This window comes from Xyrauchen texanus, chromosome 38 (genome assembly GCF_025860055.1).
Source record: "Xyrauchen texanus isolate HMW12.3.18 chromosome 38, RBS_HiC_50CHRs, whole genome shotgun sequence".
NCBI lineage: Eukaryota > Metazoa > Chordata > Actinopteri > Cypriniformes > Catostomidae > Xyrauchen > Xyrauchen texanus.
Window position 1 is genome coordinate 34,767,055 of NC_068313.1, and position 15,272 is coordinate 34,782,326.

General features: G+C 37.8%; 1 protein-coding gene across 1 annotated transcript; it reads right to left on the reverse strand.

Annotated features, from left to right (window-relative positions):
* Nucleotides 1-3,836: 3,836 nt before the first annotated feature.
* Nucleotides 3,837-13,129, reverse strand: LOC127631650 (ragulator complex protein LAMTOR1-like). Its single transcript, XM_052109929.1, has 5 exons — nucleotides 12,932-13,129; nucleotides 8,434-8,579; nucleotides 8,250-8,327; nucleotides 8,036-8,159; nucleotides 3,837-6,937 (listed from the first exon to the last, which is right to left on the reverse strand). The coding sequence occupies exons 1-5, from the start codon at nucleotides 12,971-12,973 to the stop codon at nucleotides 6,845-6,847; spliced, it is 483 nt and encodes a 160-aa protein (XP_051965889.1). The 5' UTR covers nucleotides 12,974-13,129; the 3' UTR covers nucleotides 3,837-6,844.
* Nucleotides 13,130-15,272: the final 2,143 nt, after the last annotated feature.

Sequence of the window (15,272 nt, forward strand, 5' to 3'; positions counted from 1 at the left end):
AGTCGATAGAAAAACGTATGAAATACAAGTCCCAGAATGCATTGCTGTGCTATTGGGCGCTAACTTTGTTGAGGTTTGTTTTCAGGTCTGTTTTTACAATACAAACCTTTATATGTCTCTTTGAAACTTTTTCTCATGTGAAGTAGCATATCGTACGTTCAGTCCTGAACGTCGCACAAAAACAAAAGCGCATTCGTGTACAATTACAAGTTTTTCACAAAAGCAACAGCATGGCCTTGTAGGGATCACACAGATATGAACATTCTGTCATCATTTGCTCACCCTCATGTTGTTCCAAACTTGTATGACTTTCTTTATTTCTGTGGAACACAAAAGGAGACATTTTCAACAATATAACAGTTATTGTTACCTGTCAAGCTGCAAAAATCTACCAAAAAATGCTCCATAAAAGTATCAATAAATCTGCCCAAATGACTTGTGTTCTTCTAGAGCCACATGATAGCTTTAGTTTAAGTGAATGGCTTGCCTATAGAAGTCACTGCATATTAAACTGTGTGAGAAGTTATTTCAATAGCTTAAAAATTGCGCATTACGCCTTTAAGTATTTATTCACTGATAATCTGCTCAGCTGTTGCTCTTAAATCTCATTTGTGCATCAGCATATTCAAATTTGCTGCATCGCAACTGGTCACATGACAAGCAAGAACCAATGATTCATCAAACTGAAAAAAAGAATTGAGTTAATAATTACTTCAAATCAACTTTTAAATGTCCGTTCCTCACACAACCAAATTCAGACATTAGAATAATTGGAATATTACTCACAAATTGCATGGATTATTTTTATGATTGCTTTTTTAGAGTTTGACGTCCCCTCGTCATGCTTTCATTGTTTCACCCAAAACCGATTGGATCACTTCTGAAGACATTGATTTAACCACTGAAGTCAAATGGATTACTTTTACTACAACTGTCTGTGCTTTTTTGAGCTTCAAAGTTCTGGTCACCATTCACTTGCATTTTTGTGACCCACAGAGTTGAGATATTCTTCTAAAAATCTTTGTTTGTGTTCAGCAGTAAAAAGAAAGTCATACACATCTGGGATGGCATGAGTTTGAGTAAATGATGAGAGAATAGTCATTTTTGGGTGAACTATTTCTTTAATTGGCCAAGCGAAGACAGTTATCGGCCGATGCCGATAATCGAAAAATGTACAAATATGGGCCGATACATCGCCCTATCACTAATAGAAACAATCAGTGGGAGCATCTGGGGTGTTTCACAGAGGAAAGCAGACATCCCAAGTCTCCCGGAAGTTCCGAGAGTCTCCCGCGTATTGATAGCGGCTCCCTGATGCCCGCAAATTAGTTAAAATCTCCCGGAATCAAGAGCGAGCGAGCAAGAGCGGTTAGACTGTGCTCCAAACCGTGTAGCGCGCACGGCAGAGAGGGAGAGAGCGAGAGACCTTGCGTGTGTGTGTGTGTGTGTGTGTGTGTGTGCGTGTGTGCATCAAGAAGTGAAGACAGAGAGCATCCTGATTGGCCTGTTTCGGTAAGTCAACCAGTGTGGGCGGGCTTTTATCTCGTCTCCCGAACCTAATTAATCAGGACAGTGTATCTAGACCTCCTTCAGGTCCGGGATACCTCCCTGAAATGACTTTTTGCAGGTTGGGATGCCTGGGAAAGTCACATGGGTTTAGAATGATTTTTAATTTTTTTGCTAAAAAAATCCCTTTACAGCCCCTCAGTAAACTGAAAAAGCTTTGCATCGAATGGAATGAACATGGCCTGCCACAGTAGCGGATTAAGCATGGACGACATGGGTATTCGCGAGGGGGTCACCAGGCGGTCAAACAAGCTAGAACCGCTGCTGGCCTGCCATATCAATCCTCTGTGATTTTCCACTGTGTCTTGTACTGGTTGCATTCCTGACACAACAGGTGCTGAAACTGCACTCAGGATCCCATTACAAACCTCTTCTCTCCTGTGCATAGCAACAGTAATCTCATATAGTTCAGATACGCATGACCATGGTCACTTTGAGTGCATGCAAAGATCATTTCAAGCCCAGAGTCTAAACCAACCGCCACCTCGCTTACCAAATCAGAAAAAGGGAGTGTAGTTGGGTGATTTACGCTGACTGTTGCAAGAAAATTTCTTAAACTCGAGTTCAGTTTAGAGGAACTACACTTGACAGCATTGTACCATTATTCTTCTATAATCTCAAAGTTAAATGAATTTTTAAAAGGTTGTCTGATTTACTAAATCCTATTATTTGTGATCTACAGCACAATTGTGTTTATCTTCTAAACTTGTTTTCTTTGCTTTCGATTTATCGAATTCTCTAAATTGTGCCCTCTATTAGATGACATTATGTAGGGTGAATGTGAATCAAGTATGTTCAACCACATGGACTAGGGGTGGGGGTTTGTAGTTCCCAGCATGCTTTACATGAGACTTGATGTGGACAGTAAAAATAATGAACTGTTTTATGCATTTTGAGCAAGATGAGAAATAAGGGAAAACTTAATAGTGTTTCATGTTGTTATTTTGGGATTTAGAACAGATGACGCAGGGTTATCTTTGTGGTGAAGAGAGGAGCTTTTGCTTAGGTTGAGGACGTGTACATGAGCTAAATGTTGCTTTACTCAAGGAGAAATTACTACTTAGCTTTTAGCATGCTAATGTATGTTATTACTCCTAAAAGTTAGCAACCAAGTTGCTTTTTCTACTGTGATCTCCACTCTTGCTCATCTGAAGATGATGGATTTCAGTGCCGTTACCAAACAGAAATGGGGGTTGGCTTCTGTTTGGCAAAGAGGCAGAAACCAATGCAAATTCATGAGTCACAGCAAAGTGGACTGAGTCTTCCTTATCTGACCCATCAAGGGGCATTCGCACTGACAGCGCTTTGCAACGTGAAGTGTGGAAAGTGATTCGCTGCCTCATACAGTTGGATACAGTAATAGTGGCCGAGTAGGAACTCTTCCTTGCAACCAACAGCACAGACTCAGTGACCTGCTGCAATTGAATCTTTTTCAGTGTGAACGGGAGTGTGAATGAATGTGGAGTACACCGTGAAGTAATAGTTCACCCATAGATGAAAATTATCTCATTATTTACTCACCCTCATGCCATCCAAGATGCATGACTTTCTGCAGAACACAAATGAAGATTTTTAGAAGAATATTTCAGCTCTTTAGGTTCATACAATGCAATTGAGCCAGAACGTTGAAGCTCAAAAAAAGCACATAAAAGCTGCATAAAAGTAATCCAGTGGATCTATGTCTTTAGAAGTTATATGATAAGAGTAGGTTTGGGTGAGAATCATATCAATATGCAAGTCCTTTTTTTACTATATATATATATATAATCTCCACTTTCGCATTCTTTTGTTTTTGGCAATTCACATTCTTTGTGCACGTCGCCACCTACTGGACAGGGATGAGAATTTATAGTTAAAGGACTTAATCATTGATGTTTCTCAGACACACCTATCATATAGCTTCTGTAGACATGGATTAAACCACTGGAGTCGAATGGATTACGGTTATGCTGACTTAATGAGCTGTTTGGAGCTTCAAAGTTTTGGTCACCATTCATTTGCATTGTATGGACCTACAGAGCTGAGATATTAAAATCTTCATTTTTGTTCCACCAAAGAAAGTAACACACATCTGCGATGGCATAAGGGTGAGTTATTCTAGTCACACTGTTTTTTTGTTGCATAAGATGTTTTGCCAAGTTGTGGTTTAACTAATAGTTGATGAAGGCACTTGGCTTGACTTGAGGGGTGAAAAATCTAAAGAAATAGAGAATTGGCCTCTTGACTAGGAAAAAAAAAACTGAACACTTTGTAATTTTTTAAGTCTTTAATACATAATTTCATTCAACAAAACAGTATTAACAATTGTTTTTGGTTCTAGCCTAAGAAAATCATCTCTGTAAATCAGGTAGTATTCCACATTTAGGTAACAAACAAACAAAGTGAAACGATACTAATAGCACACTGCAACAGAAACCAAATTGAGTATTGAGTATTACAGTGCACTTTATCCCTTTAAAAACGAAAAGTGCCTTCGATGATCTGTAAAGCCAGTTTTAATACCACACTGTCTGTGAGCTTGCATAAATACATAAAAACAAAAATAAATAGTTACAAAGATTTTCTGTGGCATCTCAGACGCCGTCAGGAAAGAACGCTAGTCGATTTAGATTTCACTGATGCGTTCATCGTTTTCGGCACAAAGCAAAGCAAAAAAAAATGATAATAATTAAATGGACAATGTTGAAGAAATACCATTTGCTTGATTTTTAAATTGTTTTATTTTGTTAAAAGTGGAACAGGCAGGGTAAAAGTGTCCTGGTTTGCTTCGCTAAAAACAAGCTACTGATCGCAAAGCCTTATGACCAGGGGGCGCTGTAGAGCCGTTTACTTCCTGCTGCATGCATGCATGGTATTAACCGTTCTAATAACTCTATTCATTTTACACTCTGTACATTAAATGCATTGACACAAAGAACATAATTTACAAACAAACATCTCCCAGCTAATTCCCAACCCACCACACCTCCCCCAAACACAATTTTACGGGATGTTTATTCATAAGGCAGGCCAACTTGCTCCGTCCCTTTAAGAAACTCTGTTTAACCATGTCCATCGTGTCCGATCTGACTTCATGTCTGATTTGAACAGGTTTATAGGAAAAGTGCACAAAAATAACCATTTTTCTCCCATTACTGGAATAGTTCACCTAAAAAAATGAAAATTCTGTCAGGAAAAAAAAGAAAAGTGTGGGTTTGGAACAACATAAGTGTGAGTAAATCGTGACAGAATTTTTTTGGGGGTTGAACCATCCCTTTAAATGCATGAACAGAGCTACTCTAGATGATAGGGTTTTATATCCTGAATCTCATGACCGTCACCAGCAACAGAATTTCTGATATTTCCAGACAGCCTCGTGCACTTATGTTTAAACATTAGATTAGTGGGGCTTGTCACCTGCCCACTGTTATTTACACTTCTCCTCACCAAAGTACGAGGGACAAATGTGCATTTTGCAAGAGTGCCAATATGTCAAACAGCAAGAGGGGAAAAAATAATGTCCAAAACTGTAGATCTACTGAGCTCCTTCCAGCTCTGAATTTCTAGACTATCGAGTATCTGTTGGCAAGCGCTAGACTCAAATCTTAACCAGTCTAGAGTCACTTTGACAATTTAATAAGATCTAGAATTGAGCAAATCGTGCACAGACAACGAAGTTCTACACGTGTAGATGAATTCACTGTTGGTATGAGGCTGTAATACAAGCAGAAAGAGAAAACGTTACAAGTGTTAATATGTCAATATGTGCGTTTTTCTCTGGCGAGACAGAAGTATTATGTCTGTATTTAGCTCATATTAATCCAGAACCCAATCTAGATCCACAGTGCATAACATTTTAGAATTGACTCCGGAACAATGAACGCTTAACCACAGTGATTCCAGAAACCAACAAGAGAATACACTGAAATTATTTTCTTAAAATCACTGTTTTTCACATTGTTTTCCAGTAAAAAAAAATGTAAATAATCAAAAGCATCCTAAAAACAAGAGCCATTTACTTGAGGCAAAATGACTGAAGACATCAAAACTTAATTCAAGTCTTATTCTTACTCCATGGGCAATTTTTATTATTATTATTATTATTTCACGTTTTAAGCATAAATCTGAAACATTTGTTGCAACAAAAAAAAAAAAACAACATTTAATGCAATTTTGCTAATTTATAGTAAATATCTCTTGTTTTAAGAATGTTTAAATATTTTTTTTATTATTGAAAAACAAGACAAAAATATTGATTAAAGGAATATTCCGGGTTCAATTCAAGTTAAGCTCAATCAACAGCATTTGTGGCATCATGTTGATTACCACAGAACATTTTGACTCGCCCTACGTTTATTAAAAAAAGCGGTTCCAATGAGGCACTTACAATCAAAGTGACTAGGGACAGTCCATAAACACTAAAATACAAGCCGTTTCAAATATATAGCAACAAGATGTAAACATTATACGTGTTTTAGAGTTTATGGACTTCCCTTTTAAGTGTAAAAAACAAAACAAACACCAAAAAGAGGGACGAGTCAAAAAAAATCCAAGTTTCTGGAAATCGCCATTATGACACAATGTATCTAATTGAGCTTTACTTGAAGCAAACCCAGAATATTCCTTTAAGAAACCCCCTTTTTGCATGCAGGACAGTGATGAACCAAAACCTTCAACAACCTCTGTGTTAAAACACTCTACAATACCATCCAGCAAAAACCGTGCAAATCTAGATTTTAACCTTAGAATAGATTCTGGTCAGTATGAGAACAACTCCACAACTCAAGTGGGGAGTACAGTATGTGTGGTTGTGTTCAGTGCATTGTGGTACCAAAGCCTGTACAAAAGCAAATACTTGGTTTGACAACCTCCGACCAATCGGGACACTCAAAAGCCAACAGTGGCGTAAACAAATCATCAAAGCAATCGTGGCAGCTTGACACCACTGTTGACTTTTATACATTTGTGGTATTTGTTGTGAGTGTTTGGTTGATGTGTGAACACCCCTGAAGAACTACAGTAGTAGTACATTAGACGTAATGTTAAACAGTTTTACCCTCTACTCTGTGCTGTGGGTACCTGATGGTGTCTAGGGTGACCGTCCTAACAGAGTTACACAAGAAGCTGTGGTCTGGACTAAATATATTTATCTGCAGGACATTCAGTGAACAATTCCATCAGTATCTGAATTTCTGTTGGATTCAGGAATGGAAAAGTGTGGAGAAAGAATGGTGGAGAAATGGGCTAGAGAGAAAAATAGAGATCGAGAATGTGTGGGAAAGTGGGTTTGTCTTTTGACTCATGGTATTGCAAACTGCACCACCAAATCTTCTTTTGCATCTACTTTGATTTGTGAGATGGCACTGCTGGCATATGCAGTGATCTTTGAGACCTGTGGAGGATAGAAAACACAGTCAAACAAAACACTGAAAATGGCATTTAGGCTATAATAGTTAGTAAAATCAATTACCTTTTTAATATTTATTGTGTGAAAATTATTTAAATACATTTTCCATAAATTACAACTGTTTACATCTTACATCTATATCTATCTGGATCTAATAAATGCTGTAAAATATATATATATATATATCTTTCATTGTTAGTTCATGATAACTTTGTTAGGGTTTTTCAAAATCCCTAAACGGATGGATGGATGGATGGATGGATGGATGGCAGTTAAGTTTACATTTATGGATGGATGGCTGGATGGATAGCATGGCAGTTAAGTTTACATTTATGGATGGATGGATGGATGGCATGGCATGGGAGTTAAGTTTACATTTATGGATGGATGGCTGGATGGATAGCATGGCAGTTAAGTTTACATTTATGGATGGATGGATAGCATGGCAGTTAAGTTTACATTTATGGATGGATGGATGGCATAGCATGGCAGTTAAGTTTACATTTATGGATGGATGGCTGGATGGATAGCATGGCAGTTAAGTTTACATTTATGGATGGATGGATGGATGGCATAGCATGGCAGTTAAGTTTACATTTATGGATGGATGGCTGGATGGATAGCATGGCAGTTAAGTTTACATTTATGGATGGATGGATGGATGGATGGCATGGCATGGCAGTTAAGTTTACATTTATGGATGGATGGATGGATGGCATGGCATGGCAGTTAAGTTTACATTTATGGATGGATGGATGGATGGATAGCATGGCAGTTAAGTTTACATTTATGGATGGATGGATGGATGGATAGCATGGCAGTTAAGTTTACATTTATGGATGGATGGATGGATGGCATGGCATGGCAGTTAAGTTTACATTTATGGATGGATGGCTGGATGGATAGCATGGCAGTTAAGTTTACATTTATGGATGGATGGATGGATGGATAGCATGGCAGTTAAGTTTACATTTATGGATGGATGGCTGGATGGATAGCATGGCAGTTAAGTTTACATTTATGGATGGATGGCTGGATGGATAGCATGGCAGTTAAGTTTACATTTATGGATGGATGTCTAACCTGTTGTACATCTGCGTAGGGCACCAGGTCAGCGGCGAGCACCTGGTGAGGTTGGCTTGTCAGTGATGGAAGAGGAACTGGCTTCTTCTGAGAGAGAGTTCTGCTCAGAACTTCCAGCTTCGTACTGCAACACAAACACACATGATTCTGCTCAACATAGCTAGCTTTGTGCTGAACAACACTGAACTACCCCTTTCAGTACCGTAACACACACCTATACTGTCTGGCTCTGTCCATGTATTCATGTTGTTCCATGCCTTGAGAATCAACAGCTGACACATCGATTATGTTCCTAATAGAGAAACAGAAAAGGTGAGTTTTAAATCAACCAACAGGCTTAATAACAAACGATAAAGAAATGGGACAGTGGGCGGAGAAAGCAAACGTGTTTGTCATACAAGGCTGTACGCTGCAGAATGACCGTGAGCAGGGCCTGCTCGTCTGTGCGGTTGGACGGCAGGCTGTCGGAGTTTCGCTCACTGCCATTGAGCGGTTTTCTTTCTAGTTTCGGGTCTGGAATCAGTCGCTTCCACTCATCTTGGTTCTGCACAGAAGAGTCAAGCAGAGCCAGGTTAGAAACATTATGGGTGCTGTGGTATAGTGGTTAATTTTGGGCTGGTAACTAGAAAGTTGCTAGCTTGAGTAGCTTCTGCAAGTACCCTTGCTCAAGTTGCTTACAGTAAGTCAACTTGAAATTGCATCCTCATACACATGGCGAAGTGCTTCTTCGCTAAGAGCCAAAAAGTAGTTTGAAACAGCGAATCAACGGCATACTATTTGTGAACATTCAGACACAAATGTGTGAATAGGTTCAGCTGTAGACGGCACATAAGTGAAGCAGCAAATCAAACAAAAGAGTGAATGGGCACTTAGAGTATTTGAGTAGTGTTTATTCCTTTTGTTGACAAATAAAACAAAAATTGCATGACATGTTCTTGGAAAATGTGTACAATCGTACACAGATGTAGGTACATTTGCACCAGCTCACTAATAACTCTGCAAGCCGATGTGTTCATGTTGGAAGACCTTAACTGACTGAATGGGAATTAGCTGTCGGCATTAATAACTAGGAAAAACTAAACTGTGGGGACCAAAAATCTCTTTTCTCATATATGCTAAATGTAATCACAATTACATCATATTAACGGCATAAAAACGTGAGTGAAAAGACAACCTGCTAAATGTACATTGATTTTAGATTGCCTTTGTATCTGGTATATCTCTGATTTGCTTTAAGTGGATAGTTAACCTAAAAATGAAAATTCCCTCAAATTTATCAAACTCTCCTGCCATCTCAGATGTGTATGACTTTCTTCTGCAGGACCAAAATGAAGATTTTATAGAAGAATATCTCTTCTAAAGCAGGTCCATATAATGGAAGTGAATGGTGACCATAACTTTGTAGCTCCAAAAAGCTAATACAAGCAGCATAAAAGTAAGTGGTTAAATCCATATTTGCAGAAGTGATATAATAGGTGTGGGTGAGAAACATATCAATATTTAAGTCCTTTTATTTTATTTTACCAGTAGGTGGCGATATGCATGAAGAATGAATATCGCCTAAAACAAAGAAAGAATGTTGTGGAAGTTAAAGTGGATATTTATACAGGGCTCTAGACTAATAAAATGACTTGGGAACCATTGGCTGCTAAACTGAAAAATTAAGTAGCCAAATGGCTGTTTTTAGTAGCCAAATCACATATTTTCTCGATTTAGATTGCCGTTCAGAAACAAGATACAGCCAAAGAAAAGACAGCTGATGACCCATTAGTTGGAGGTTTAATAAACAGTATATATAGATGAGAATATATGTTTGAATTCCACTGTTGTCTCATAAATGTTCACACCCCTTTCATAATTTATACAAATATAAGAGAAAAAGGATTTATTTATTTAGTACTGCTCTTCAGAATCCACATTGCAGATAATTACATTATTATAGTGTATAGTATGCATATAGTAGTGTGTGGTCTTCTTGAGAATCAATGCATGTTTGCACCTTGTGTAATAGTTGTGTACATGTCCTTCAATTGTCCCAAGTGTAAAAAGCGATATATATATATATATATATTAGGGCTGCTCGATTATGGCAAAAATCATAATCACTATTATTTTGGTCAATATTGAGATCACGATTATTTAACACTCATTGACTTTGAAAACATCAATGAATAAAAAAAACAAAAACCAGTGGATTTCCTTGAACTTTAAATGTTTACATATGGTAGTCAAATAAAGAAAAGCCTCCACCATTAACAGTAGGGATCCTCACACTTCTATGGAATGATATCTACTTTTTCATCATGTTATTGCAGCAAGATCTACCATGTACAATAAATGCTATATATTATCACAATACCACAATCTCAGGTGTCGGTAGTGAAATTTGACGATTCTCAATACCAGCTTCAAAACCACAACAAACAATAATAATACGAACTAACGAACTAATTAACTATGTTAATTATGAAAGAATGGTTTCAAGTTCTCAAGTAATTATTCAAGACTAGTAAACAGTAATAAAATAACAATAAAAATATTCAGGGCTTTTTTTAACAGCTTTAAACGTTTTTAAGAGCGGTTTCAAGTATTCATGTAAACATTCAGAATGAAATGCAACATTAAACTACTATCGGTCTTTACTGTATGATTATAATACATTAATAATGTTTAAAGCTACTAAAGTTACTCAGTCAAAAGCAGTGAGTATTTTCTCGTTCTGGTTGTTTGATTATTATAATGACACACTAGATGGCAGCAGGTCTATAAGCTTACATTTACACTTACAACTCCGACATTTAAATACAAATCTGCTTTTTTCTCCGCTGTTTAAGTTCACTTTAGACTCTCTGTGTTTACATGAATACCTCACCAAGACGGGCATTTTGGTAGAATTTTTACTTTCAACAGCAGAATAAGATGATTACATTTCTATTGTGTTACAAAGGCCTTGGCTATCACAAATATAGCTGGGTATTTTTTCGTTATTGGTCTTTTAATCAGTCTGCTTGTCTGGTCGGGCAAATTATTTTTCACGTACCCCTTCAAAAATCCACTTGTCCCAGACAAGCAGTAACGTCGAGCCCCGATTAAATATTGTATTCAGCATTCTCTGATAAAAAAAATGTCTTCTGCTGTATAGCTCCTAAAGTAAATGTACATTGTTTTAAAGACGTTTTAGATATTATTTTGGAAAACAAGCCAAACAAAGACGAATCAAAAACTTAATTTTACACTCTCACCTTTACATTCACTTCGACCCATCTTTAACTCACACAAAAAAAGAAAGAAGTTCTCTCCGTAATAGAATAGCACATTTTCTTCATGATAAGACACACACTGTGAACGTGACACATATATTAATGATATATAATAATAATAATAATAATAATACACAGCTTATATAAATAATTAAGAAGCAGGTTATGAAAATAAACTCAGAAACTGGCATTTCTCTGTGCGGTTAGCGGTGTGTCGCAACGTAGTTAATCATAATAATTATGAATCACCATGTCGCAAGCCATCATGTTATAATCTAGCTGCAGCAAATGCGCATGAGTGTCCCCGCGCCAGAGTGTGCATCAGCCGGGAGAAGATTCAATCTCTTCCCTGGTCACTTCACACAACTCATAGACTGCACAGAGAAATGCCAGTTTCAGAGTTTATTTCATAACCTGCTTCCTTAGTATTTGAACTTTAATAAAGGATGCTGTGAAGATATAATGCCAAGGTGTTTCATTGCGAAACGGAATCAAGCACAATAATCGTTTTATCTCGATTATCTTGTTTTCATAATGGTTGGAAGCTAAATTGTAATTGAAAATCTAATTTGATTAATCGCCCAGCCCTAATTAATATATAGCCTATATATACACATTTCACATCATAACTTTTGTTTTTAATTTCCTCAATTTTAAAACCTTGTTTATTTCCAGGTTGGACGAATGACATTGAATCTCAGATTTTCAATGTGGTCTCAGAGTTGTAGAACTCATTGTCTATTTATAATAGAATGATCCATTACTTCCTTTTCTTTTTATTCAGTGGCATTTTTTTAAAGAGCCTGGAAATCACCATTTTGCAATTCTTTTGTATTTTCAATTTCCCATGACCGTGGGACCCGACACACAATTTCCTTATACATGCATCATCACATGTCAGGTCTAGTCATCTAACATATCTGATCCACATGAAAGTCTAGCTGTCAGTCAGTCTCTCTCTCTCTCTCTCTCTCTCACTCTCTCTTTCACACACACACTTTTCTCTCTCTCCCTCTCGTTCACACACACACACACACACACACACACACACACACACACTTTTTCCTCTCGTTCACACACACACACACACACACACACACACACAGACAGACAGACAGACAGACAGACACACACCTTTTCTCTCTCTCCCTCTCGTTCACACACACACTTTTTCTCTCTCCCTCTCGTTCACACACACACTTTTTCTCTCTCCCTCTCGTTCACACACACACACACACACACACACACACACACACACACACACACACACACACACACACTTTTTCTCTCTCCCTCTCGTTCACACACACTTTTTTCTCTCTCTATCTATCAATCAATTGAATTTCAATTTACACACAAATAATGACATCCCCTATGTTTAATCACGATGACACGAACAGGTCTAATTACAATGAGGGTTTAAAGCCGAAATTAGTTTTTAAAGAGAGTTTGTTACAGTTGTGAATCAAACGCAATATTGAGCCCGTTGCTGCAGTGAGAATTACACACAAGAGCGGGTCTTTATGTGTGTGAATGTGTGTGTCGTGTGTAATTCTGACGGCAAGAACAACAACAAACCACACGTTTGGCTGCATTGTGACTGCACTTGATGTATTTTAATGAAATCTCTCTCTACCTCATCCGTCGTGTCGCTCTCGCTGCTGTAACAACACCCCATGATATCCTTCCAGCAGGTTCAGTCTACTCTTTGTGTGGTTTTCAGTCTCAAAACTACAGTTTTTGCTTTTGTTTGTCTGTTAACTATGAAAATCTTCGCAGCAAACGCACGAACCGTCACATGACAGGGCTCCCGGTCACGTCACGTGACTTCCGTCTCCTCGCAGCTTCCCCTGACAGCTTTTTCTTTCCTTATAACAGAGGTGGTTTAGCAGAGGCAGTCCACTTCTATTAAAATGAAGGGGAGAATTTGGAACAGTCAATGGAAGTAGAAAGGAAGTCCCGCCTTATAGTTAAAAGAGCCAATCACCTTTTAGATACAGAATTGCCTGTCAATCAACCCGAGATCGCGCATGCGCATTAGCTATGCAAGCCTGGAAATTTTAGTTTTTAGCGCAATATAATGGAAAGTAGCACAGTTTATGTGATTTTTTTTTTTACTGCTGATTTGATATATGTTCTTTGATCGTAATCTTGACCAACCGTTTCAGAGATTTAGGTCTTTCAAGAAGATGGAAGCTGCACTTGTATGCCGTTTGTTGACATACAAAATAGCTGCCCGGGAGCTTTCTAAAGATGGCCACTGAGTGAACTGACTTGCTAAAATGACTTTGTATTGAAGATTGACAGGGCTAAAAAGCACTGAGAAACATTTTCTTTAACTCTAACAATATCACCAATCGAATTGTGTTTTCTGTATTTCTGGCAGCTGTTTAAAATGAGAACTAGCGATATACGATTCGTGAATAAATCACACTTTTGAGTCGGTTCCCTACAATGAATTGGTTGAATCGGTTCGCGATTCAGTTCTCATTTAGCTCATTCAAGGAATGAATCAGTTGGAGCGATCGCACTGTAAAACAGTTACAAAAAACAAATGACAAAACTCAAGTACTTGTAATTAGATTAAATAACATTTTAAAACATTCATAATGAGATTACAGTTACTTTTTTTATATAGATTACATGATGAAAAATGCATCAGGCAAAGGTAGTAAATTAATAATATACTTATTTACATAATACAGTGCATCTGGAAAGTATTCACAGTGCTTCACTTTTTCCACATTTTATGTTACAGCCTTATTCCAGAATTGATTACATTCATTATTTTCCTCAAAATTCTACAAACAATACACCATAATGACAACGTGACAGAAGTTTGTTTGAAATCTTTGCAAATTTATAAAAAATAAAAAACAAAGATTGAACTTTTTGGCCTGAATGGCAAGCGTCATGTCTGGAGGAAACCAGGCACCGCTCATCACCTGGCCAATACCATCCATACAGTGAAGCATTGTGGTGGCAGCATCATGCTGTGGGGATGTTTTTCAGCGGCAGGAACTGGGAGACTAGTCAGGATCAAGGGAAAGATGAATGCAGCAATGTTCAGTGACATCCTTAATGAAAACCTGCTCCAGAGCGCTCTGGACCTCAGACTGGGGCGAAGGTTCCTCTTCCAACAGGGCATGACACTAAGCACACAACCAAGATAACAAAGGAGTGGCTACGGGACAACTCTGTGAAAGTCCTTGAGTGGCCCAGCCAGAACCCAGACTTGAACCTGAATGAACATCTCTGGAGAGATCTGAAAATGGCTGTGCACCGACACTCCCCATCCAACCTGATGGAGCTTGAGAGGTCCTGCAAAGAAGAATGGGAGAAACTGCCCAAAAATAGGTGTTGCAAGCTTGTAGCATCATACTCAAAAAGACTTGAGGCTGTAATTGGTGCCAAAATTGCATCAACAAAGTATTGAGCAAAGGCTGTGAATACATGTGATTTATTTTTTATTTTTAATACATTTGCAAAGCTTTCAAACAAAGCGCTGTGAATACTTTCCAGATGCACTGTATGTAATATCCCAGGCTGATTTGTCTTCCCAGTCCAGCCATGGTGCCAGCAAGACTACAGATGTCAAGAAAGTTTTGGACCCCATTGACTTGCATTGTACTGACAAACACATCAAATACCAATCAGAAAATAAATCCTAGTTTGTGTTCCGCAGAAAAATAGAAAGTCAAACGAATTTGAGATGGCATAAATGACGAGATAATTATTTTTGGGTGAACTATTCCTTTAAGGATGGGCTCTTTTGATTTACTGAGAGTAACCCCCCCAGAACACCATCATAATCATGCAGCAACAGGCTAAAAAACCAACTCTGAAAACGTAAAAGTTATTTTTCAAAAGAAAATGTACAAAACTTGGTTAATTTACTCCACTCAATTTGTCTAATCCCCAACTTAGAGGAAAAGCATCACTATACAAAACTTAAATGTACAACATTATTAGAGCTA